The sequence below is a fragment of the Taudactylus pleione genome, unplaced genomic scaffold, assembly GCF_031769625.1.
Source record: "Taudactylus pleione unplaced genomic scaffold, aTauple2 ptg000967l, whole genome shotgun sequence".
NCBI classification, from domain to species: Eukaryota; Metazoa; Chordata; class Amphibia; order Anura; family Myobatrachidae; genus Taudactylus; species Taudactylus pleione.
In genome coordinates this window covers 7,733,973-7,757,814 of record NW_028285368.1, presented here as the reverse complement: position 1 = coordinate 7,757,814, position 23,842 = coordinate 7,733,973, and the positions used below count along the sequence as shown (strand labels likewise).

At 41.7% G+C, this 23,842-nt stretch overlaps 1 protein-coding gene across 1 annotated transcript in view; it reads left to right on the top strand.

The window, feature by feature from the left end:
• The window catches only part of SNX30 (sorting nexin family member 30), a 55,207-nt gene that overhangs the window by 10,429 nt on the left and 20,936 nt on the right, over window positions 1-23,842 (top strand). Inside the window, exons 2-4 of the mRNA XM_088460095.1 lie at window positions 19,254-19,442; window positions 21,386-21,496; window positions 23,660-23,818. Of these exons, the coding sequence (XP_088316221.1) occupies window positions 19,254-19,442; window positions 21,386-21,496; window positions 23,660-23,818 (459 nt within the window). The remainder of the gene's footprint in view (window positions 1-19,253; window positions 19,443-21,385; window positions 21,497-23,659; window positions 23,819-23,842) is intronic.

Sequence of the window (23,842 nt, the reverse complement as noted above, 5' to 3'; positions counted from 1 at the left end):
CTTTGAAGGTGCAGGTTTTCTGCCTTTCCATTTTCTTTCAAAGAAATTGGCCCTCATTCCTGAGGTGCAGACGTTTCTTCAAGGGGTCTTACGAATGCAGCCTCCTTTTGTACCTCCAATAGCTCCCTGGGACCTAAACTTAGTGCTTCTGTTTCTTCAGTCGCCCAGGTTTGAACCTTTTGGAGGAGGTTGATCTTAACTACCTGTCTGGGAAGACTGTACTCCTCCTGGTTCTCGCTTCAGCCCGTAGAGTTTCGGAATTTGGTGCTCTGTCCTATAAGCCACCTTACCTTGTGTTTCATTCTGATAGGGCGGAACTCCGTACGGTAGCAGCTTTCCTTCACAAAGTTGTGTCGACTTTCCATATCAATCAGCCTATTGTGGTACCATCGTTGGTGGAGGGCTCTGGTGGTTCTTCTACCTTGCATGTGGTTAGGGCTCTCCGCATCTATATTGCCAGGACAGCGTCCATCCGTAAGTCTGGGTTGCCTTTTGTCCTCTATGATGCTGTTCGGAGGGGTTGGCCAGCATCTAAGCAGACTTTGGCAGGTTGGATCCGGCTGACTATTCATCAGGCTTATGTTAGTGCCGACCGTCGGCCTCCTTCGTCCATTTCGGCTCATTCCACACGTTCTGTGGGCGGCCGGTAGAGGAGCCTTCACGTCACAATTGTGCCGTGCGGCCACTTGGTCTTCAGTGCACACGTTTGTCAGATTTTACAAATTTGATACGTTTGCTACTTCGGCATTCCGTTTTGGCCGCCTTGTTCTGCAGGCGCCGCAGAGCGCTCCCGCCCATGGGGAAAACTTTGGGACGTCCCCAGCGTAAGCATCTCCAGTGTCCTCTAGTGGATGAAAGAGAAAATGGGATTTTGGTACCTACCGGTAAATCCTTTTCTCTGATTCCACAGGGGACACTGGACGCCCACCTCTGCGCTCTTCGCCTGCCTGTTAGGATTGTTCTGTATGTTGTGTGATTCAGTTATTGTGTGTTCTTCTCTCCTTTTTACTCCGCTTGTTCTCCATCTCCTCTCGGTCTTCATTTTCTAAACTGAGGGCTGATGGGGCATAGAGGGGGAGGAGCTTCACACTTCTAAATTATTTAAAGTGCCAGCTCCAGCTATCCACGCCTCTATACCCCAGCGTAAGCACCTCCAGTGTCCCCTGTGGAATCAGAGAAAAGGATTTACCGGTAGGTACCAAAATCCCTTTATTCCCACTCACTACAGTTTCCGCCTGCTACAGTTATTAGTTTGTTATTACTGGACTTCAGTTATCTTATTGTTCATGTCTACCAACATTCACATTAAACAACCTACTTTTCAGTTTAAACCTGTTCAGGTGTTTACTCCTGTTACCACCCCGGGTCCACAACAAACACAGACTTAACGCACAGATGACACCGTAGATTGAGTAATGTTGAATGTCCACAAAATTTTGAAATTTAGGCACCCACTATCATGCCCCATTAGAACTCCGATAATTCACATCACCTTGCCATGAGCAGCCTAGACTATGTTCAAACTGACTCACAAGATGTTAGATTACAACCGATGCAGGTCTGGGAATTTCCAAGACTTCACAGTATGGTTACGCCACCTACATACTGCTTTTCCTACCCGCGGAACACTGCAGCCCGCTAGTGGGGAAGGCTCAGGGCATACTGTTTTAGCAGGGTACCGCTAAATGGGCAAGGCACATTTTGCCCTTTTAAAATCAGCACCCTGCCAAAACATACTAGGGGGAACACCATTATTTTATCCAGACATTCAGTGAAGAATGAAAATTGGGTTTCGTTCCACTCCGATAGGTGCAGTAAGCAGGTAAACCACTCCCTATCTGCTGAAAATACTGTAAGCTGGTTTTCCTGGTACATTTGTTTTTGAACCAAAAGCAATTATTGAGAGATTTGTTCTTCATGACAAGATAATATTTATTGGCTGCTTTAACCTCGGTGACATCTGCAGGCTGGAATATTGAGCCAACCTGCTAAAAAGGAAGCCATTTTTTTTAAAACCAAATAATGTATTTTAAAGAACATCTCACAGCATCTGGAATGCCCATCCTTTAATCAAAGGGTATTATTTTACCTACGAAAGTTTCATTTTAATGTCAGTCATTGTTACCATGTTAACCACTTAACTATTCATTAACTATATAGTCATCCTGTCTTGAACTGAATAGATGGTTCACCATGCCAGCCTTGTTGGTGACCTCTTGTGTTAGCGCCTTGCCAAATAGCTGTTTGATTCTGGTCTTGAGAACCCAATCACTACATACTAAGGGGGGAATTAAATTAGCCGCGATAACGTTAACTTTTCGCATATGTAAACTTTGTGCACTGTTCGCCCGAATGTGTCACTTTTTGTGTCTATCGCGTCTGCCGGTTTTAGCACAATCCTATTACAAAAGACACGATGCGGCATTCGCCCGAAAAATGTTCTTGGCGCTAGCGGCGAAAAGTACAGGTGAAAATGGGGAAATCTGCTTGTACCCCAAAAAAGTCAAACTAAGATAGGGTAACATTATAGAAGTATGTTAGGGGCCATAATCAAATGGTTTGGGGTTCTTAAATTGCACCAAATGTCTGTTATATGCATTTTTCTCTCAAGGTGAACATTTTTTAGAAAGCATTTTTTTCCCCCCAATTTAATGCTGTAGTTAAATTGGGGGTACAATAAAATGGATGTAAGCATGTAATGTGTGAAGTCTGGTTATGAAGAGATAATTGTAACACAGCAGGAGGAATTGATGACCATAGTGAAGTGTGGGATAATTTGCGAGTCAAGAATGTGCTGGGGTCATTGAATACAGTATGCAAACCGTACGTAAGTGAAGACTGATGAAAGTTTTTCTACTAGACTATAACAAAAGGTAGTATGAAAGTTGGGGAGAATATTGTTAGTAATATTTATAGCACGCTTGTTCTTAGAGTATTTGAGGTGTTTCAATAAATGTTGTGCAACGCTTTGCTAATATGATTTTACCATACATGCAATATTTTGCATTATACTCAGGTCTTTACTAGATATCTGTTTCTGTATTGTGTGCTGGAACTACACAGGTGTTTTGGGAGAGTGCTCCTGTTCAGGTGTTCTCAGTTTAGTTCAAATGGTTTGTAATCCATCGTGTTCTGCCTTTACATGGACTTCTTCAGGGATGTGAAACAGCTGCTTCAAATGCCTGAGGTAAACCTCACAAAAACTCCTTGAAGTAATAAATATATTGCACCCTGATGTGATCTCTGTGATATGGAAAATAACATAAAACACGATAGTGTACTCCATGGGGTATTGTGATATTTTTAGGGCTTTATTTAGAAATTGATCAGCTAGTGTTACCGTGAGTATTGTGCCATTCAGGAATTGGTGATAATTCAGTTGACCATAAAGATTTGATTCTTCAATAATAGAAACTCAAACTGCAAAAAAAAAAAGAAAATCTCCTTATAGTCAGTATATCCTCTTCTTTTTTTATTTTTAGAAGATCTCTCTCCTGCTCGTATGCCTCCATAGGCTTAAAGCAGTTTACACCATCTGAAGATGGTGTAAACTAAGGGGGCCAAACTTTGAAAAGCTTAATTTTTTGGCGTTTGGTACATTCAGTAGGACAGGTGTCAGACCAGTATGCACTCGGGATGCCGACTGTCTAAATGCCGACTGTCGGCATTCCGACTGTCTAATGACAGGCATCGAAATCTCAACGCCCGGTATTCCAATCGAAAGTAAGCTGGGCGCGGACAGCCGCGGGGGGGATGAGGGTTAGGTTAGGGGCTCCCAGGGGGCCCTTAGGGTTAGGCACTTCCCCCAGGAAGGGTTAGGGTTAGGCACCCCCCAGGAGGGTTAGGGGCAGGCTAGTGGAAGGGGGGGTAGGGTTGGGCACCCCCAGGGGGAGGTTAGGGTTAGGCACCCCCCCCCAGGAGACTTAGGTTTATGCTGCGGGGAAGGGAGGGTTAGGTTTGGGCACTTCGAGGGGGGGAGGTTAGGGTTAGGCACCCCTAAGGGAGGGTTGGGGGGTGGGGGTTAGGTTAGTAAATGGGAAAATACCTGTCGGGATTAGAACCGTCGGCATTAGAACCGCCGGGCATGCGTCTGGCGGTAAATCATATCGATCCCGTCAGATTATAGTCCCCATTGATAATAATTGGAGCTGCGATCTGCAGTGCTAATTAGCACCCTCCTGGAGATTTCTGGGAAATATCTTGCATTTTGCTATTAGTACAGGAACTGCAGTTTTTAATTTTTTGGGAAAGCTTAATAAATAGACCCCCTAATGCTTAATTCAGGGTACACACCTGACCGATGCAGCGGCCAGCCAACCACTGAGCGACCGACGTTTTAAGCATACACACGTATCAATTGGTCGCCAGACATCACAACTAGATGGGCATTTAAAGTTGCCCGCTAAGTTGTGATGTCATTGTTGCTGGCTCCTGCGACAAGCAAAACGGATTGATTGGTCGGTCGCCCATACACACAGCAATTGTTTTTTGGGCACCCGTCGCCCGACGGAGCTATGAGTGCCGCTGGAACCTATTATTTCTGCTCACACCCTTCTAAAGTAGCGAGCAGAAATGTGCTGTTTTGGCAGCGTGCCCAATAGTTTAGACTGGTTTAGCCGTATTTTGGCGCAACATGCTCGAAGTAATGGGTGCCCGCTGGAACAGCAGTTGAATAGCTCTATCAGGCGTCAAAAAACAATTGAATCTCCCCTTTTGTCTGCACTTATAAACCTTGTGCATGGATATTTGTTTTCCTAGTAAGGAGAGAGAAAAAATATATAACAAGCGTTTTCTCCAACAGGTCTAAAGGTTCACTATCATGTCACACTTCAAAGAAGACAATTGTGGTTTACTTGAATTTTTCACTAACCTATGTTTTTTGTAATTACATTAAATTTTTTATTTTTATTTTCCTATGAATAGAAAAGATTGTAAGACCACCGCTAAAGTGTATTTAAATCTGTTTATACCAACAGTATCAAACTCTTCACTGCTTAAGTATTTCAGCATAATCTGCTTTATATAGACAGCAATGGGCTAAAATGCGGGTTGACTTTTGCGCATATCGCGCTGTAATTTTGCTTATCTCACATATGCGCGCTCCAGCAAGACATGCTATTCAAATATAAAATGCTAATCTCTGTGATCACGCTGTAATTCTGGCTGGTAATACCTGCATTCAGTGTGGGGAAATCACTCTATACCTCAAAAGCATACCAACTAACATTGGATAACTGTATATAAATCTACTAGTGGCCATAAGTAAAGTATATGGGCTCTTAAAAGGTGGCAAATTACTGATTTTTTTTTAATGACCGTGAAAAAAATGATAGAAAGCATGTGTTCAGCAATTTAAAGGCTGTAGATGATTTTGTGATGCAAAAAAAATGAATGTAAGAAGAATTTTGTATCATTTCAATACACTTTGAAAATTTAGCCAAAAAACACCTGTAACTCCCAGTTGCAAGCTTAAAAACTCCTGTCCCTTCAATACAACACCCCTATATACCTGTCTTACATCAGTTGACCCATTAATCTGCATTATGCAGAATATCATCCCCAAAAAATGACAGTATTGACCAAACTGGTCAGAGCAAAGAGGCTGTGCAATACCATACAATATATAGTCTGGTGAAATTGCATCGCAGATCTGAGTGCTGCATCCTAAGATGCTGAATCGGATCTTCTGCGACACCATTGGCAATCTGAGTAACCGTCCCTCACAGCTCTGTAGCTGAGGCCAGGGAGTCTGCGGCTAATTGAATGTGATTTAAACTCAGTGACTTTAAAAGAAAGCTGTTTTTCTTCTTTTTTTTTTTTTTCTTTTATGAAGGAAGGGGGGGCGGGGGGGGGAATCTCTCTAGAGCTGGGTACACACCTAACCTATATCTGCAAGTCGAGTGATCTGCAGATGATTGTTGTTCATACACACTGAACAACCGTCGTCTGGCAGCGGGTCCCGCTGGCCTGGGGGTGAGTTGTACCTCTCTCACCGCGGCCACTGCTGCAAGTGTACAGGCGGTCAGGTAGACCGCCCGTACACACAGCACGATGGACAGATATATCTGCCATCGGCTTTGCAGCACAGCCAACACAATATGTTTGTAAATGACGTCATTGACATACTATATTGGCCGATCAATTGATCGGCCAGTATATCTGCCAGTGTGTACCGAGCATTACACTAGCCTCTCTTTTTTGATAATTGTATATATTGAGGTGCCTGAAAAAGAATTGTATTTTGTATACAGAACTTCTTAATTCTTGAACTTCTTTTCTTTAAGGGTATTTCAAATTAAACCTGTTTCAAGTGACCATTTTTTTTTTTTCAAACCTACTGCAGTTGCTCAATTATATATGCATTGCTTTTTTTTTTTTTTAATCCCTTTGTCTGCAGTAGAGGACTCTCAATATAAAAGTTCTTTGTTTCTTGTCTTTTGTTTAAAAATATTAGCAATGCTGTACTCTTATCGCCACCTCCGTCACATCCTCTACAATGCTAAGGAAACATCATTGCCCCCTTTTCAACTTTATTGCATGTTTTTTACAACTCTTGTGAAGTAACACTTTTTCTTTTTAAAGTCTCAAATTGACATTTATCCAGTTATAATTGGTAGTGTGGTATGGTATATGTTGACATGATCATATTGTCAAGACTGACCATGTCAACCCTAATAAAATGTCGACATGTTAGAATATCAAAACATCATCCATGGTGGCCCAGTGGTCACTTACCTGCTCATGATGGCTCCACCGCGGCTTCTGGGTCCTGGCGGTCATGTGATGGTCACTTTTGGCACAGACCTCTGATCACACAGTGTTCCAGTAAATATTCTTCCAATATCGCTAATGCTGCCCATCCACTAGCAGACCTCAAAATGACTGCACGATTACGACATTGTAATCGTGCAGTCGTTTCAAAGCCTGTGATGTGCCTTCACTGAACGAGCAGTCGTCCAGTGTAGGCACATCAAACATCTGCAAACATGCTGAACCCGACGTCATCGTCAGGTTGTCCAGCATTTTTGCCCGATGATAAAAACAAAAACGACCAGTGGGAGCCCGCATCGCTGATCGTTTTAGACATTTTTTTAAAAGATTTGCAAACGATTAATTAACGATATCGTTATCGTTCAATCGCACAATTTAATAGTCTAGTAGATATCATTCAATCGTTCATTATACTGTGCAGTGGATATTGTGCTCACACTGAACGATATGTCGTTCAGTGCCGGCACCCTCCCTCATCCCCGAACCTGCACAACCTGACGATATCATCAGGTTGGGCAGTAGGTTCAGGGGATGACAGATGCCGACAACGACAAGTGGTAGCGCGCATCGCTGGTCGTTGCCGCCATATCCACTGCACGATTAATGAACGATAACTATGTCGTTATTCTTCATTTATATCGTGTAGTGGATACACGGCTTAATTCCTATCTCCATCTAGTGCCTAAACACCACCCCCCTCCCCACAGTCTAACCCTCTCGTCCCGCACCGTAACTTCCCCTAAGTGCCTAACCTCCCATCCCACAGTCTAACGTTATGTTAATATTCTGGCACTGTCGAAATTTCACATATCATCATGTTGCATAACCTCATTTTAACAATGTCGACATCATAACTGTTGAAATTGTGGTATCAACATTATGTATGTCGACATTGTAAATGTCGAACTAAGGACTACATCCCATTGGAATTTGTTTCACTTTTGTAAGCGGTGAAGCCCAATATTGTAATACGGTATGTAGTCGGGAAGCCGGCTTACAGACAGTGAAATCCCGGCATGGGACTAATGATAGGTGTCTAAATACCGGCGCTTATCATCAGACCCACGCCGAAATCCTGATGCCCGGCATACCGAATGTAGGTAAGCCAGGGCGTCGGGACCTGTTAGCCGCGGGGGAGGGGTGGTTAGGTTTAGGGACTCCCGGGGGGGAGGTTAGTGTTAGGGTTAGGCACCCCTAAAGGAGGGCTAGGATTAGGGGGGAGAGGGGAGGGTTAGGATACTTACCAGGTGCCGTCGGGATCTTCATCTTCCGGCGTTTGTATTTCATCCGCCGGGCTTGGGTCCGGCGGTATGTCAGGAGGAGGAAGTGATTTTACAACAATTCTATGTAAAATATGCGTAGTATGGGGAGCATCGATATGTATATGCTATGGGTAAATGGAACAGGGCAGTGCTCTGCAGAGAGTACTAAACTGAACAAGGTGCTGTACTGTTGTACTGGAATGTACAATTTTATGGACTTTTAATGCATTAACCAGGGCTTCATTACATGAGTTTAAAAGAATGGTGGTAAAGAGGTGAATGAAATGATTGACTTCATGCAAACTTATTGAAGCATGAAAATAACCAGCCTTGCTTTTGTGTCTGTCTTGTATGTATTTCTGTAGACCTGTGGAATGTGAGATTCCACTCTCCTGCATGGCACATTCTTCTAGAAGAAGTGTGGAATTTCTACAGTACCTTATAATTGTATTAATGAATAGTGAGCATTAATAGACCGCATTAAGGTTTCAGTGTGTATAGCGTAAACTTGCAGTTATTGGGTAATGTGGGTTAGACATTGAAGTGGGCATTTGTTCGAGAATGGTTTAGGTTTTTTTAGATTATTTTTCATTTAGTTTTCAACTATTCAATACTATTATTTCACATTATGCACAACCCATATCTTTTTGTGTATATGTTGTATGGTCATGTGTTGACATACTTCCGTTTTAATAATGTCTAATCCTGTGCTTTCTCCTAAAAATATTCATCTACTCAGCTTCCTTTTTTCCGAGATGCATCCTTGCAAGAAAAGTTTTAATGACATGACAAGTCTGATAACCCAAGTTCACTTTTTAGCTGACTTAGCTCTGACAAATTCTCCTCTTCTAAAAACAGATTTTGTTTATAGTTTTATCAGTATCTATTTGTATTTTATCACTTTGTATGTGCACTTTTCAATACATTCGTAGGCAGTCAGTAAATCATGTTTTCATAATAAACTGTGCTCAAATTAGGAAGTGCTTAAACTGTTTAGGTATCAGATTTATGAGAAGTACTTTTTTAATATACCTACATTGCACTATCACACACACACATGTAGCAACAGTTCAGAGATGCCATAATGCACCACATCTTGGTGCAATTTTACTCAACATTGTGATGTGATGTGAATTTGCTGCCTCTGAGTAAGCTTTGGCCAACCAGTGCCATCATACATTGTGCAATTTGTCTGACACATGCTTTGTTTTACGGTGAAGCTACTGCAGTCAAGCAGTTTGGTTTCCATGAAAATATTTTTAAACTCATTGACCAGTTGTGCAATTATTAAATTAAGTGGAAGTACTCTGTTTCTTTGCTACTGTTTACACATGTATATTTTATTTAGTAAACAGTGCCTTTCATCTAATGCAACTAATTCATTGAGCCATTCCAAAAATATAGCCTCCCCCCACCCTTGTTACCTTAAGCTCTATCATCCTAATGATATGGCAATACTGCTACTTTAAATATGTGGTAATTGGGGCCTCTGATTTCTTTGCTAGAGGACCAATAGTGGCCAGCTTTGTGAAGCCTAGCACTCATATCCCATGGAGGAGGAGACTGAATACTCCGTTTACAGATTCCCAATGAATGCTCCTGTTTAACAAAGCCACCAGTGTCAATTGATAATAGTGCAGTTCAGCATCGTATAGTTTCTAAAAGGAAATGAGAAAAAGTGCCTCCTAGTGCAATATCATATGTATACATTTTTGCACCACCAGTCAATAATCACCCATAAGGTAGAGGTGTACCTAGTGCAGTGGTTTACACCACTATCTTGTTCGCAAATGGAGGTACTGTATCCCTCTGAACAGAATTCTCCCTTAATGGTAGTCACGTAGGGTATAATAGTCCAAAGCCGCATTCAAGTGTCTCCACAATGACACCAGATTAAAAAGCAAGCATAAGGAAAACAAATAACACAGTGTAATACAGTTTACACCAAAAACGTATTACACATAAACAATATAAAATGCCCGTACATTGAACAGAAATGATTCAAACTTAGCTGGAGGGGGACTTCTCCAAGATGCCGCCAGTGTCAATTTATAATAGTGCAGCACAGCATCGTATGAAGTGTGGATGGAGATATATGTATGTATTCTATATATAAAAAAAATATACTGTATGTGTGTGTACATAGTATGTAACTTGGCTCAAATATAAAATAAAAAATCGCATGGTTTCTCTTGAAGCAATTGTTTTCTGCATGGACTAAACTGATGCATTTTTTTATTTGTCTCCCTTGACATTGTTTATTTGCCTATGTAACTGTATGAATTCATGTTGTTCATTACTAGACCTGTCTAATAAATGTCCCTGGCTCAGACTACACTGTAATGTATATCTTGAATACTGCTACTACTATTTCAAATAATAAAAAAAAATGCTTCTGGATTTATAAATCAATATACAACAGTGTAGGGCTGCTGTGTGACCTATTTATTATGGAGGGGTTGTGATAAATGGCTGCTTACCTTGCCTAGTTTATTAATTGCCATGCATTTGCTCTTATATACAAACTTAAATGCTGCTGGGAACTAAACAGTATGTCACCCACACGAAAGCAGTATTTCTAAAAATAAATGTGCCAATAAATACAGCAAACATTTGCATTCTACAGTATATTACAAGTCTGGTCAGAAAATGCAGTTAGAAAATTATTCCAACACTAGATTTATTATTGCTGATTACATTTTAGATGGAAACTTTGTGAATACTTTCAGCAGATCAGCAGCAAAATTGTACAGGTGTGTACACATAGGGTGGAATTCAATTGTTTCTACCCACCTTCGTGCCCGACGGAGATATTCAATTGTTGCTCCTGTCGGGCACGATCAGCTGCCAGTGCTCCATTTCAGCTCGCAGCCGCAGCGGGGTGCGAGCTGAAATGTGCGAAAAGTGACCTGTTTTCGCGCCCAAGCATCACTTTTTGCGGTCGCACCCAGCACTTTGGCCGGGGGTAGCTGCTTTACGCGGCTAAACCCGACCACTTTGTGCGAAAAACTGCAGCAATTGAATAGCGACCCGCAATCTCCTGTCACTTTAGAAGGGAGATCCGGACCACGTAAACAATTGATTTCCGCCCATAGATTGGGTGGTGTATTTGCGAGCTAGGTCTTCTGTAGGATTGTGTTAACCGTCTGGTTGGGAGTTGGATCCCCCAAGGATTGGACAAGTGTGTACCCAACTTACAGCTGCATCTGTCATGGGTTTCTGGTTTGCTTTTCTTGGGTGTGCTCGTCAAGAGGGCTCCGGTGTCTTTTTCCTCCAGACTGGTTGTGTTTACACTTAACTACTTTATCACTTTTTAAATATTTGTTTTTGGAAATAAGCAGCAATAGGGTATTTTGAGCGGTGTATGAATGCCAAAGCCCCTGAAGTGGCATTCACCTGAAATGTGCTTGAAGTACAAGTGTGATTACTTGGGCATAGAAAAGCCCTTATTATACTTCATAAATTACTTTTTGTTTTGTTTTTTGGCTCAATTTCACTTTACTTGCACAATGGGAGAAGTTACCTACTGGAGCAGTGTAATAACCATAGTTTCCTGCATCTCGCTAAACTAGTCTTGTGATTATTTTAGGAAGGATTGTTTTCTTTATTCATTATTGCCTTTTAACACATTTGTAAATACTGTATATAGCAATTTGTATTCTCAAATAAAAGTGAACAAATAACATACATAAAATGACAGCACTTTGTAGACTGCAGCAAGCCTTTATTTTTTTTTTTGCAATCAAACTTTAATAAACACATTTATAAGCACAGAAGTCTACAAAGACAATATTTTCGGTTTAAAAAAATTTAGAATTATTTTTTTTTCCAAAAACACAATAAAACAGGGAATGGAAGATATAACTGAGAGGGGTAACCTGACAGGGAGAAGAGGAGGGAAGGGAGAGATGGGGAGGGGGGAGTTCATGTGTTGGACATGAGCATACTGTACTCCTCAGAGTATTTAAATGCTAGCTAGCAAATAAAACCACATGATTATAGATTTTGAATATCTCTCTATAGCAGGAATAGTAATGTCTTCCATATACTGATAAATGCGACAAAGCCAATTATGGACAGATGTGGCAGAGGACGACATCGGGATCACCACCTTCTCAGCATTGTTCAGATTTTTAAGCATTGCGTCTTTTTTTTTATAAATCGGCATAGATAAATAGTTAAATAGCCAGAATTAAAAATCTGTAGGAACATCTGGCCTTGAGACTTTCTATTTGTCCGCCAAATATGGAATGGCATTCCAGGGTGAGCACCACAGCACCAACAAACTTTAGGAACAGAGGGAAAATATTATGTAGAAAAGTGGTTCCCAAACTCTTTCGAATCGCGGCGCCCTAGAGTATCAGCATTTTTGCCATGGCACCCCTGGGGCAAATGTTTCTTATAGATAAATTCAGCAAAAATTAAATGAAGTAAATTGAGCTTATTAGTCACCCTTAGGCTCAGTTATGTGGTGGTTCACAGGGCTGCACTTCTTTTTGTCCACATATTATTTGATTGGCAGCCATTACCACTGGTTTTACCCATCACACTGACTAAAAATAATTTTATTTGGTACTGGACCACTAACCCGAGGCACCCCCGCAAGTGCCCTTTGGCACCCCAGGGTGCCACGGCACACAGTTTTGGAACCACTGATGTAGAACATTAGGGCTATGATACCACCGGGATAGGAATTTGACAAATCGTGCACTCAGGGAATTATCATGGGTCCTTTGGAACCATTTCTCCCATTGGGAGTCATCAAGTGAGAATTGACAATCTCAATGCCAGGCATTGGTAAATGATGGGAGATCAGGATGTAGGAACAGTAGGTGGAGAGATTCTGGAACACTTGGAAGGCAGGCCCCTAAGTTTCTGCCAACAACCAAAGTGGGAACTTGAGTTCATTGAAATAAAAACAGAGAATATGAATAGGGAGAGTCTGATGCAGGTTTAGTATCTTCAGTAGGGTATTTATTTTAATACAAGGGCTGATTGAAGAGTAATGAGACTGTCTTTGTTTTTCCGTCCCCTAGGTAGACGTGGCAACGCTATGCTGGGTATTGTAAAGCTCATACATCGATGTGTCTGGTTGGACTGCCGTAGTCATCTTTGTTTGTCACAGCGAGTGGAAGCTTTTCATAAATTTCATCATGGCGGATGAGGAAGATGTCTGAGATTACATCAGAGATGTGTGTTTGAATGTGTTTGGAGTCCGGACCATGATGAATCCAAGGTTCGCCACACATCACAATTGATATCAGGAAATCGGGTATACTCTCCAACATTCGAATAGTGTTCTTGCACGATTCAACTCGTCGTCACATCTGCTCCTCTGTGAGATTTCTGGTTACCTACCTAGCACAAACACGATTCATTTTCAGATCCTTTGTCACAATATGCTGAACCCATTAGAATGAGATGCCAAGTGAAGCCAAAAATTAACGTAAAGTTAACCTTCTGTCATTTTGCAACATCTCCACGACTTTGGCAATGTTAACATCTGTAATCACGGTGGATGGTCTCCCAGAACCTGTTTCATAAAGTCACTCGCGTATTACCTTCTTTGAAGTGCTTCCGCCACCAAAATACTGCAGCACGGCTAATTTTCTCCACCGTATGCTTGCCGTAACATTTCATTGGTTTCATTTCCGCTTTCTGAAGTTTAACACAAAATTTAATCACACATATCTGAGGTAATCTCAGACACCTCTTCCTCATCCGCCATGACGAAACTTACAAATATCTTCCACTTGCTGTGACCAAACAAAGACTGCGGCAGTCCAACTGCAGGTTCAGACACATCATATGAGCTTCACAATAACCAGCATAGTATTGCCACATCTACCTATGGAACAGAAATACAGAGGCAGTCTCATTACTTTTCAATCAGCCCTCATAATATTGTTCCTAACCAATAACAACACCCGTAAAGACCCATACTGTTCCAGCTCTCAACTAGTTGTTTGAAGAATGAAGGGAAAATGTATCTGAAATCTCGACAGGGCCGGAGAGCCGCATGGCGTCTCCGTGAAAATGGGCACCAGCGTGTGCCCAAAAAGGGGCACGTCCTTAAGATGCACCCTCTTTTCATCACTGCAGGGGGCTGGGTAGCCCCAAAACTCTCCCTGCAGAATGAAAAGATGCATGTGAGTGTTCCACTGTAATGCTTCTCACCCGCGCGACACTGTGGCCTGCGGGTAGCTACAGCAGCCATCCTGCAGTTTCATCGGGACGCCATAATGGCAGGTTGTATTTTATTGATTCAAAATTGGGCAGGGCATGTCATCCCACTAAAACAGCCTAGCGGGAACACTACAGTGATTTTGTTGGTGATGGTGATCCCCAGGTATTCCATATGAGAAGTTTATGGAATTGATCAATGGGAGGGTATGTGCTATAAGGGGAGCGGTAACCATAGACGTGCGCAGAAGCCGTCACAGGAGGTGGCACTTCTCCACTTCCCACTCTGCCAGGTCTTGGCCTAACCGTTTCCCCTCCCACTTGGACATATACTACTCTCCTGGATGCCAGAATATTTTGGGGGCAGAACTGAGTTTTTTTTCTCATTCTCAACATCTCTTCTAGATGGCGTGTATAATTGATTGGTAGCCAATAGAAGAGCCTAAGCGAAGGTAAGTATGCAGATTAGCAGTAGGAGAAGGGGGAGGGCGTGGCGAGAAGGGAAAACAACACACATAAACAACACAAAAATTTACTTTGCATACATTAATTCAATAAATGTGAAGAGCCAAATATCTGCACTGGCCAGTAAACTGTGTTGTCTTCCCTTTAAAGTGGATCCCTGTGAATAATATAATCCAGAGGTTCCCAAACTCTGTCCTCAAAGCACCCTAAAGGTTCAAGTTTTAAGGATAACCATGCTTGGGCACAGGTGACTTAATTAGTACATCAGTCTTTTGATTTAACCATCTGAGCTCAACCATGGATATCCGTAAAACCTGGACTGTTAGGGTGCCTTGAGGACCACATTTGGTAACCTCTGGTATAATAATTTTTATTCTTAATATTGATGCATAAATGACCCTTAACAATGAATGCATTTTATCTGCTTTTAAATGGACTGGATTTTAATAAATAAAGGTCATATTTATATAAGTAGGCGGTTTGGTATATTTTTGGAAGGATCCGCTACTACAGCTCATAATCGTGCAATCGCTCAGTAATCGTGCACAAACAGTGCACTCCTTTGTCGGAAACGACCAGTGATGCGCGCTCCCGCTGGTCGTTTCCGACATCAATCATCGGGTGAACATGCTGGTCAATCTGTCGATAACGACAGATTGGACATGTTCACAGATGATGGAGGGTGCCTACACTGAACTATCAATCGTTCAGTGTAGGCACAGCACAGACTGTGAAACGACTGCACGATTACAATGTGGTAATCGTGCAGTCGTGCCGGTATCTGCTAGTGGATACGCGGCATTAGCCCAAAGGGTTTTGATCATTTTGTTTCAAAGTGTTTAAAGAACTGGCGATTGTGCTGTCCATTTCTTTATTAGTTATTCATTACAATGATATATCATATATCTTTATGTAGTAAAAGCAATACATTGTTGTCTGACAAATAATAGAATCTCAACTTTATTTAATAGAAGGTTCTTATGGTAGGATTAAATCCGTGATTGTAAGTCCTCTCATCTGTAGCATTTAGCTCATCTGATTTATCTTGGAGAGATCATTAGGTAGCTGAAATTCTATGGCTGGTGGGTAATTTTATAAATCTTCTGCATTCAGTCTGTGACATGAGGATCTCTTTGAAAAGAGGAAATTTTAAAGCCGTAAAAGGTTTCAAGTGAACCATTAGAGCACAGGTTCTCAAACTCGGTCCTCAGGACCCCAAACAGTGCATGTTTTGCAGGTCTCCTCACAGAATCACAAGTTAAATAATTAGCTCCACCTGTGGATGTTTTAAAATGTGTCAGTGAGTAATGAGTACACCTGTGCACCTGCCGGGTAACCTGCAAAACGTGACCTGAGGACCGAGTTTGAGAACCTCTGCATTAGAGGCTTGGTCTCGTGGTCCACAGTCTCATCACTGATCTGTGACTTATGCATTAGAGTACACTTTTGAATGCAAAAGTCATACTGCGCATGTAGTCTGGGCTAAGTTTTTACCTTTATAAAATTTTGTATTATGAAATCTTATCTACTCTTCCAGAAGGTCCGGAAAACCTTTGAATTCAGGAGAATAGGCCACCATTCCAGATCCTGCTATTCTTCCTTGAGAACTGTGTGGCCAGGGCCCTCATTAGCTACAAATCATGTCGTCATAGCTTCACCCCCCCCCCCTCCAGTGCCATGAAGCTCCATATAGCCCAGCCTCCAGTAGTATGCTTTCCACACACATACTCCTTAAGGAGCGTACACACGGTATGATTAAAATGGACAATATAAACTATATTGATCATATCGTTATAGTTCATATCGTGCATTTTTCGGTGCCCAACGACCTGCGATGCGCACAGTGGCATAACTAGGGTATTTGGAGCCCAGGGCAAATTTGAAAAAGGAGGCCCCCCCATGTGTGCGCCGTACAATGGGCGTGGCCACTGAAAAATGGGGCGTGTCAGCATGACACAAGCCTTTCTTGTCACTGGGAAAATTTTTTATACAGGCCCCCAGTAATGATCCCCCATATGCAGTGCCCCTTACACAGTTCCCCATGTAGTAGTCCCCCTTATGCAGCCCGCCATTAGTTCCCCTTATACAGTGCCCCCAGTAGTGATCCCCCATATGCAGCCTCCCAGTAGTGATCCCCCATATACAGTGCACTTTATACAGTGCCCCCAAGAGTGATCCCCCTTATGCAGGCCCCCAGTAGTTATCCCCCCTATGCAGTGCCCCCTGTAGTGGATCTCCCTTTTCAGTGCCCCCAATAGGAGTCTGCCTTGATGCAGTGCCCCCTGTAGTAGTCCCCAGTATTGGCTTCCCCCCCCCAATACAGTGCCCCCAGTAGTATCCCCCCCGTAGTAGTCCTCAGTAGTGGTCCCCTCCAATGCAGTGCCTCCAGCAGTATCCCCCTCCCTGTAGTAGTCCCCAGTAGTGGTCCCCCCCAATGCAGTGCCCCCACCAGTATCCCCCCCCAGTAGGAGTCCCCAGTAGTGGTACCCCCTGTTGTAGTCCCCAGTAGTGGTCCCCCCCAATGCAGTGCCCCCAGTTACCAGTAGTATCTCCCCCCCCCTCCCGATAAATACACACATAAATTAAACAATAAATAAAAGAAAAATTCTTACCTGCATCCACGCTCCCGCCGCCGTCCGCACGTCAGTCCTCCTGGGCTGGCGCGCTCTGCGTTATGGGAGAGACGTCATAATGTCATGACATCTCTTCCATTACCCACTGCAGGTGCCTGGAAGTTAGCCGGCTCTTGCAATGGGCACTGCGGCTGCAGCAATGAGAGTCTATCTGACTCTCATTGGCTGCTGATTCACACACACATCGCTGCCGCTCGGCGGTGATGTGTGTGCAGTAGCAGCAGCAGCCAATGAGAGTCGTCTGACTCTCATTGGCTGCTGATTAACAAACACATCGCCGCCAGCGCTGGCGGCGATGTGCATGTTACGCACAGCATGAGCCCGCCTGCCACCCTTCTCCTGGCGCTATTGGGCAAGCGCTCAGGGGGAGGGAAGGGGCTCAACTGTGCAGCACAGGACCAGCGCTGGAAGCCAAGCGCCGGTCCTGTGTAAATGTGTAGCGCTGACCGCACGCACTCACTCATAGATCATATAAAGTGAAATAAGTCCTAATATTACTTAGGGTACATTTACTTTCTATATTGACAGTTTCTTCCAATCGCATTTAAAATCGCCACATAAAGATTCTGATGAACCTTCAGTAAAGCTTAATGACTGGTTGCAACTGTTTATCTGGTTAATTCCAAGATAAGGGTTTACTGTCAATGTGACTGTTGTTAACTAATGATGGAGATTTTAAACCAGACAGAGGAAAATCTTATTCTTCAGTCCAAATAATATAATATTTTTCTATAGCACATCTAGTATTTGTTGCTTTCAAAAAGGGTAGACCTTTTCAAATGCTACAATTTATGATATAAACCAAAATGTTTAAGCACCTAATCTGAACTTCATCTACAGTGATGCCAGTTATGTTTAGATGACACACACTGAATAAGGGAAAAACTATACTTTGCTGCTTATTAGTAGAATTGGTCTGAAATATTTTTTATAGATTTCCAACACATTATACTGCCATAGAAGGCATTTCTGTTGGTGAGGCTCTGCAGTTGTGTGTAAGAATTCCAGTTTCCATTATCAACCCCCCCAATGTATGACCTAGTTGAAGTGCAACAATGTTCTTGTCCTTGTGTGTTCAGTCACAGGTGATTAGATGGGTCAGCTGAGACCTGAGACAGATTACATTTTTCCGCCAGTTATGGTAGACCGATTCTGCTTGCACCACCAAAGGCTGCGAACAGGATTAGCCTCTCTCCGTAAATGCATGGAAGTCACCAGAACGAGTCTCTGCGGATTCTGCATATAATTGAATCTGCCCCATAGCTTGATGGCCTTGGAATTGCACTAAGTGCAGATGTTGCAGCGTTTGACGATCATTAAAATTGAGTGAAAGGATGCTGAAAGGGTTAAATTAGCTGGAACGGATAACGTTTTATTGGAGACTAAAGTTCTCATTGTTAAGAGACCATGTAGCCCAAATTGTACATTCTTCATCACTGTAGCTCATCAAAAATGTGCTCTATAAATGGGGGATCTCTTACAATCACCAGCCTCATCCTTTAGTTATGGTAGCCAATTTTAGGCCCTGTGTAAAACTGGGATTGTCTGGTAGACCTGTTCCTGGTAGTAGTGTATGGAAGTATAATCAGATAAGAATTATTTAATTAACTTAGAAACTTTTCCTGTGTAGCAACACTTAATCTCTGTATACATTTTTATATTTCTTGTTTGCTCAAGTGCTTCCTTTATTTTATTATTCCGCTGGTCTGCAGAGCACTGGTAATTTTTTTTTTTTTTATTTCAACACAATGTGAAAATCTATAGTGGATTGGGTACATTATGTATTTTATATTATGTTAATAGGATATGTTAGGCACTTTTTAATTGTGATGTTATTAATTTGTAGTCCTCTAAAAGTATTTTCTATTTAATTCTCTAGACAGAAGCTTTTTGTATAATTTCACATACTCTTTTCTCTCTGTTTTTGTTACTGCTGTAGGACCTTAGTTTGCCAAATGGCACCCCCGCTGATACTTCTAGTCCAGCATCTTCATCCTCGCTTCTGAACAGGCTACAGCTAGATGATGATATGGATGGGGAGACAAGGGACCTCTTTGTTACTGTTGATGATCCAAAGAAACATGTGTGCACTATGGAAACCTACATAACCTACCGTGTAATGACCAAGGTAAACTGCAGAATGAAAAAAGAAAGCCATAACTGAACATAACTGATGTGCGCTTTAGATTTTCAGAGTAATGGGAGCATACACCTCTTATGGATATTTTTGTTGTTTTAAAAGGATACAATATTTAAATACATGTAAAATTTGTTTTTCAACATCCTTTGCTTTCAGATAGGATAGGTTTACTAAACTACACTTAATCGGCTAATGTATACTGTACAGTGGTTTATAAAGATATTAAGTCACTGTACAAGTACCAGAGCCCCAGCATTCCAGCACAGCATTGGGATGAGTGGATGTTAGCCCCAGAAATTTTCTTGAGGTGTTTCTGTTTAGCAGTCAAAAGAGAAAAGTCAATGTGTCAGATCCCGTGGATCGGGCCGACCCATCGGGCACATCGTCTAGTGTGTATCCACTATATACGCGCCCCACGCTGCCCAAAATCGGGGTCGATGTCTGGCATGCACGGATGACAGAAGTGACCCAGGTGTCAATGCCAGCACATTCAATGGTGCTGATAAACGACATATCGTTAGGTCACTGGATCGTGTGGTGTGTAGGACCATCCTGTATGTCGTTCATCGGCACCATTAACCATGGGGGAGGGGTTGCTTATTGTGTATCCACCTTTAGATGGGAGAGTAGTCTGGACATAGCATCTGCATGGACTTGAAAAGAACTGTAAATCTAACTATTATCTAGCCATCATTTGATTATTGTATTTACAGCTCCTGGATCTGCAGAGTTACATTACAACTAAACTACATATTGAAGGTTCTATGCTTTTCTTTTTACCTCTTAGTATAACTTGAAAAGACTCCACTGGTATTACAGAGGTTAACATGACATATGACATTGCGCTAGTCATTGTCCTGCCATATATGTGTACAACACAACACATTTGCTCCTTCATAATTATGCACCATGTCTAGCCTCTCTATAAAATGTTACCTAGCTGTGCTGGGATTGTTACATAAAGAGGCATAGTCTAGGCTTTGTGTGTTAGAAAAAACATCTGAGTAGATGCATCAATGGCCAAATAACTTTAGAAACTAATAAAGGCCTTGATAGTCAAGCAGCCTGGGCTTCCAGTTTGATGATACAATCCATATATAGGTAGGCTGACACAGAACCAGATGATTATCGATCAGTGGTTTTGTTGTTTATCATTTTTATTGCTAAACACAGGGATTATGGATCCCCATGAGATCAGAATGGAAAATTGCAACTTGTACTGTTTCACCTGTGAGTATTAACCTTTAGGCTAGATTCAAAACAAACCGTTGAGGGTGGTAAGAGTGGAAAGCCATACTAAATAAGATGGAGATCATGTTTGCTCATACAGGTTTTCCTCCTGAAAAGGCCACAGAGCTCTGTATGTAAGGGATCTGCTAAACTATTCAGTGTGTATTGTGATCTGTTGACCCTTCTGGTGTTGTATTTGTAACTGTTTGTGTCCTATGGTACTGGCTATACATATCACAGTATTTGATATTTGGAAGTGTTGGAACATGTCTTGTCTTTCTTTATCTGTGAGATGCATGTAGATGGCACATGGGGCGCCAGCTGTTACAAGGAGCTTTTTAATGGCCGACAGATTCTGCTGCTTGACTTCTGCGGTTGCATGTGCTGCTAATATAGCCTAGCCATTGATTTCAATATTATAGAGGTTCACTGTAGATTGATTAATTCTGGTAAAGACAGGCATTGTTTGTTCTGTGATAAATAACTTTAATTACCACTAAGCAATGCAGTATGTGTAAATTTAAGAAAATGACAAAACATTTTCCTTTGTAATTTATATGCTTTATAACCATATTTGTTGGATTTACAGCATTATATAGTTTACTTCCTTTTTTTACATTGGTAGTTAATTTTTTTGTTTTTTTAAATAATTCAGATAAATACGGCTCCATTTGTAAATGTTCACACTTTTAATTTTCCAGACAACCCGAGCAGAGTTTGAACTCCCTGAGTATTCCATACGTCGAAGGTACCAGGACTTTGATTGGTTGAGGAATAAACTCGAAGACACCCAGCCCACTCACTTCATTCCCGTAGGTACTATACTACTGGTGATGCAGAAGTAGTAATTTTGGAGATCTGAGCATACATTTACGAAGTCGGTGTTATAGGACTAGTTGAAAGCCCAACAAAAGATGGCGTCAGTCCCCTGTGTATTGTACTGGGACCTGTATTGGGATCGATCTGAAAACAAACATTATTTACTGCAGAGATTAAGATGTAAATGCTAAGAACTCTCTACATACTGCAAAAGCAATTTTTGGGGATGTCATTTAGGAAACTACAGGGAAGTTGTAAAACAGAAGCTTTTTCCCTCCTTTCTTGCCAGTTACCCTTCCAAATCCAAAGACTGAAACCTCCCAAGGTTAAGTTCTGATATTCCTAACTGAATTATGATTCATGTAATTCATGTAACAAAATACTTTCATGATAAGCCGCCTATCCACTTGCAGATATAAATGAGCGATTGAACAATTACGACATCGTAATCGTTCAATCGCTCATTAATCGTGCATAAATCGGGCAGTTTAATGTCGGAAACGACCAGCGATGCGCGCTCTCGCTGGTCGTTTCCGACATCAATCATCGCCTGAACATGCCGGTCAATCTGTCGATAACAATAAATTGGCCATGTTCAGGGATGAGGGAGGGTGCCTGCACTGAACGACATATCGTTCAGTGTAGGCACTAGAGGGGATGAGGCATGACTGTACGATTACGATGTAATCGTACTGTCGTTCCACTATCTGCAAGTGGATACGCGGCATAAGAATTGACAAACTTTAATGCAACTCATGTAACATTTTCTTAAATGCTGTCTTTCCTTGAGTCTCTTATTGCAACTCAGCTGAAAATATTGTTTTAATTGAAATGTCAATAATAAAAAAAAAAAGTGATCCTTTAAAAATATGGCCAAGAAGATTTTTTTTAAATGGGGGTCTGCTGGCTAGTTCCTTTAATTTTAGTTTGTAGTGTAGTATAAAGAATTAGACTTGTGCATCTGGGTACTGGAGAATTCCCTGTTGGGGCCCCACATAATTACCTGGCCCACAGAGGATGGGGCCACCCCTTCTTGCTGCCAATCTAACTGCAGAGCTCCTGACATTTAGCAAGTCATTTCAACCAGCAGTGCAAACACAGAAAAGTGCTTTAATAAATGTACTGTTTATATAGGCTCAGTGTCTGAGTCTAGAGGGGGCTCCATTCCTGTTACACAATAGCCATCTACAACTATTGTGAAACAGATAGGGAGGGATGCAGCATAATTGGGCCAGATGAAGGTTTCTTTCTTTATTCGTAAATCAAGGTTCATTTAATTCTCAGGCACTGATATATATATATGTCAACATCATCATATAATATGCATTTTAATTGATGAAATATATGTAAATTATGTTATAAAGATCTAACTACTAAATTGTTATTTATATTTGTATTGCTCACATACAGTAATGGTGCATACACACGTTCAGATATTCTGTCAGATCTGAACGATAACTATTTTAATATCGCCATATCGCTACTTTTTTATCACTATTTTAAAAGTAGCGCCATATCTGAAAGAAAATCTGACATATAAACTGCAACGATGAACGATGCGCATTCCCGCTTGTCAGATAACGATATCTGACATCTGATGTGTTTGCAGTCAGATTTGGACGATTCCATTCATTTTAATGTAGTCTAAAATCGTTCAATCGTTCATCTGACATATCTGAATAGAAGTCCTCTCGGTATGTTTTCAGCATGGAGTCCACATTCATGTTATTTTACACCTAATTGTCTATTTCACTGAAAATAATTTCACTGCATATTTGTTGTCCATTAAAGCACGTGTAAGCGTCTGTTTTGGCGAGGGGTTGTACAAACTGTTATATTGGTGTACCCAGTGGGCCAGTCTCTCACTGACCGTGAATCTATTACTTAATTTTATTCTCTTCTGTCCTCTCTTAAATGCTATATTTGCTCTTTGTATAACTCGGATGGGGAGCAAAAATTTACTGTAAAGCACGGTTTATACACACTTTTAGAGCATACCTATCAATATGGAGAAGCTAGGGTCCTTCTGTGGGTACAAATTATGACTTTGGTTTACTTGACTTCAATATTGACCAAAGAAGGTGGTAGTAGTGTTCTTAACTATGGGACGTCGGTCTGTTGTTGCACACAAAAGTGCTCATCTGTTTTCTTTTCAGCCTCTCCCAGAGAAATTTGTAGTGAAGGGTGTAGTTGATCGTTTCTCAGAAGAGTTTGTAGAGACCAGGAGAAGGGCTTTGGATAAGTTTCTGAAGAGGATTGCAGATCATCCAGTTCTATCCTTCAATGAGCACTTCAAAGTCTTTCTCACCTCCAAGGCTAGTATTCTCAAAATAACTCTG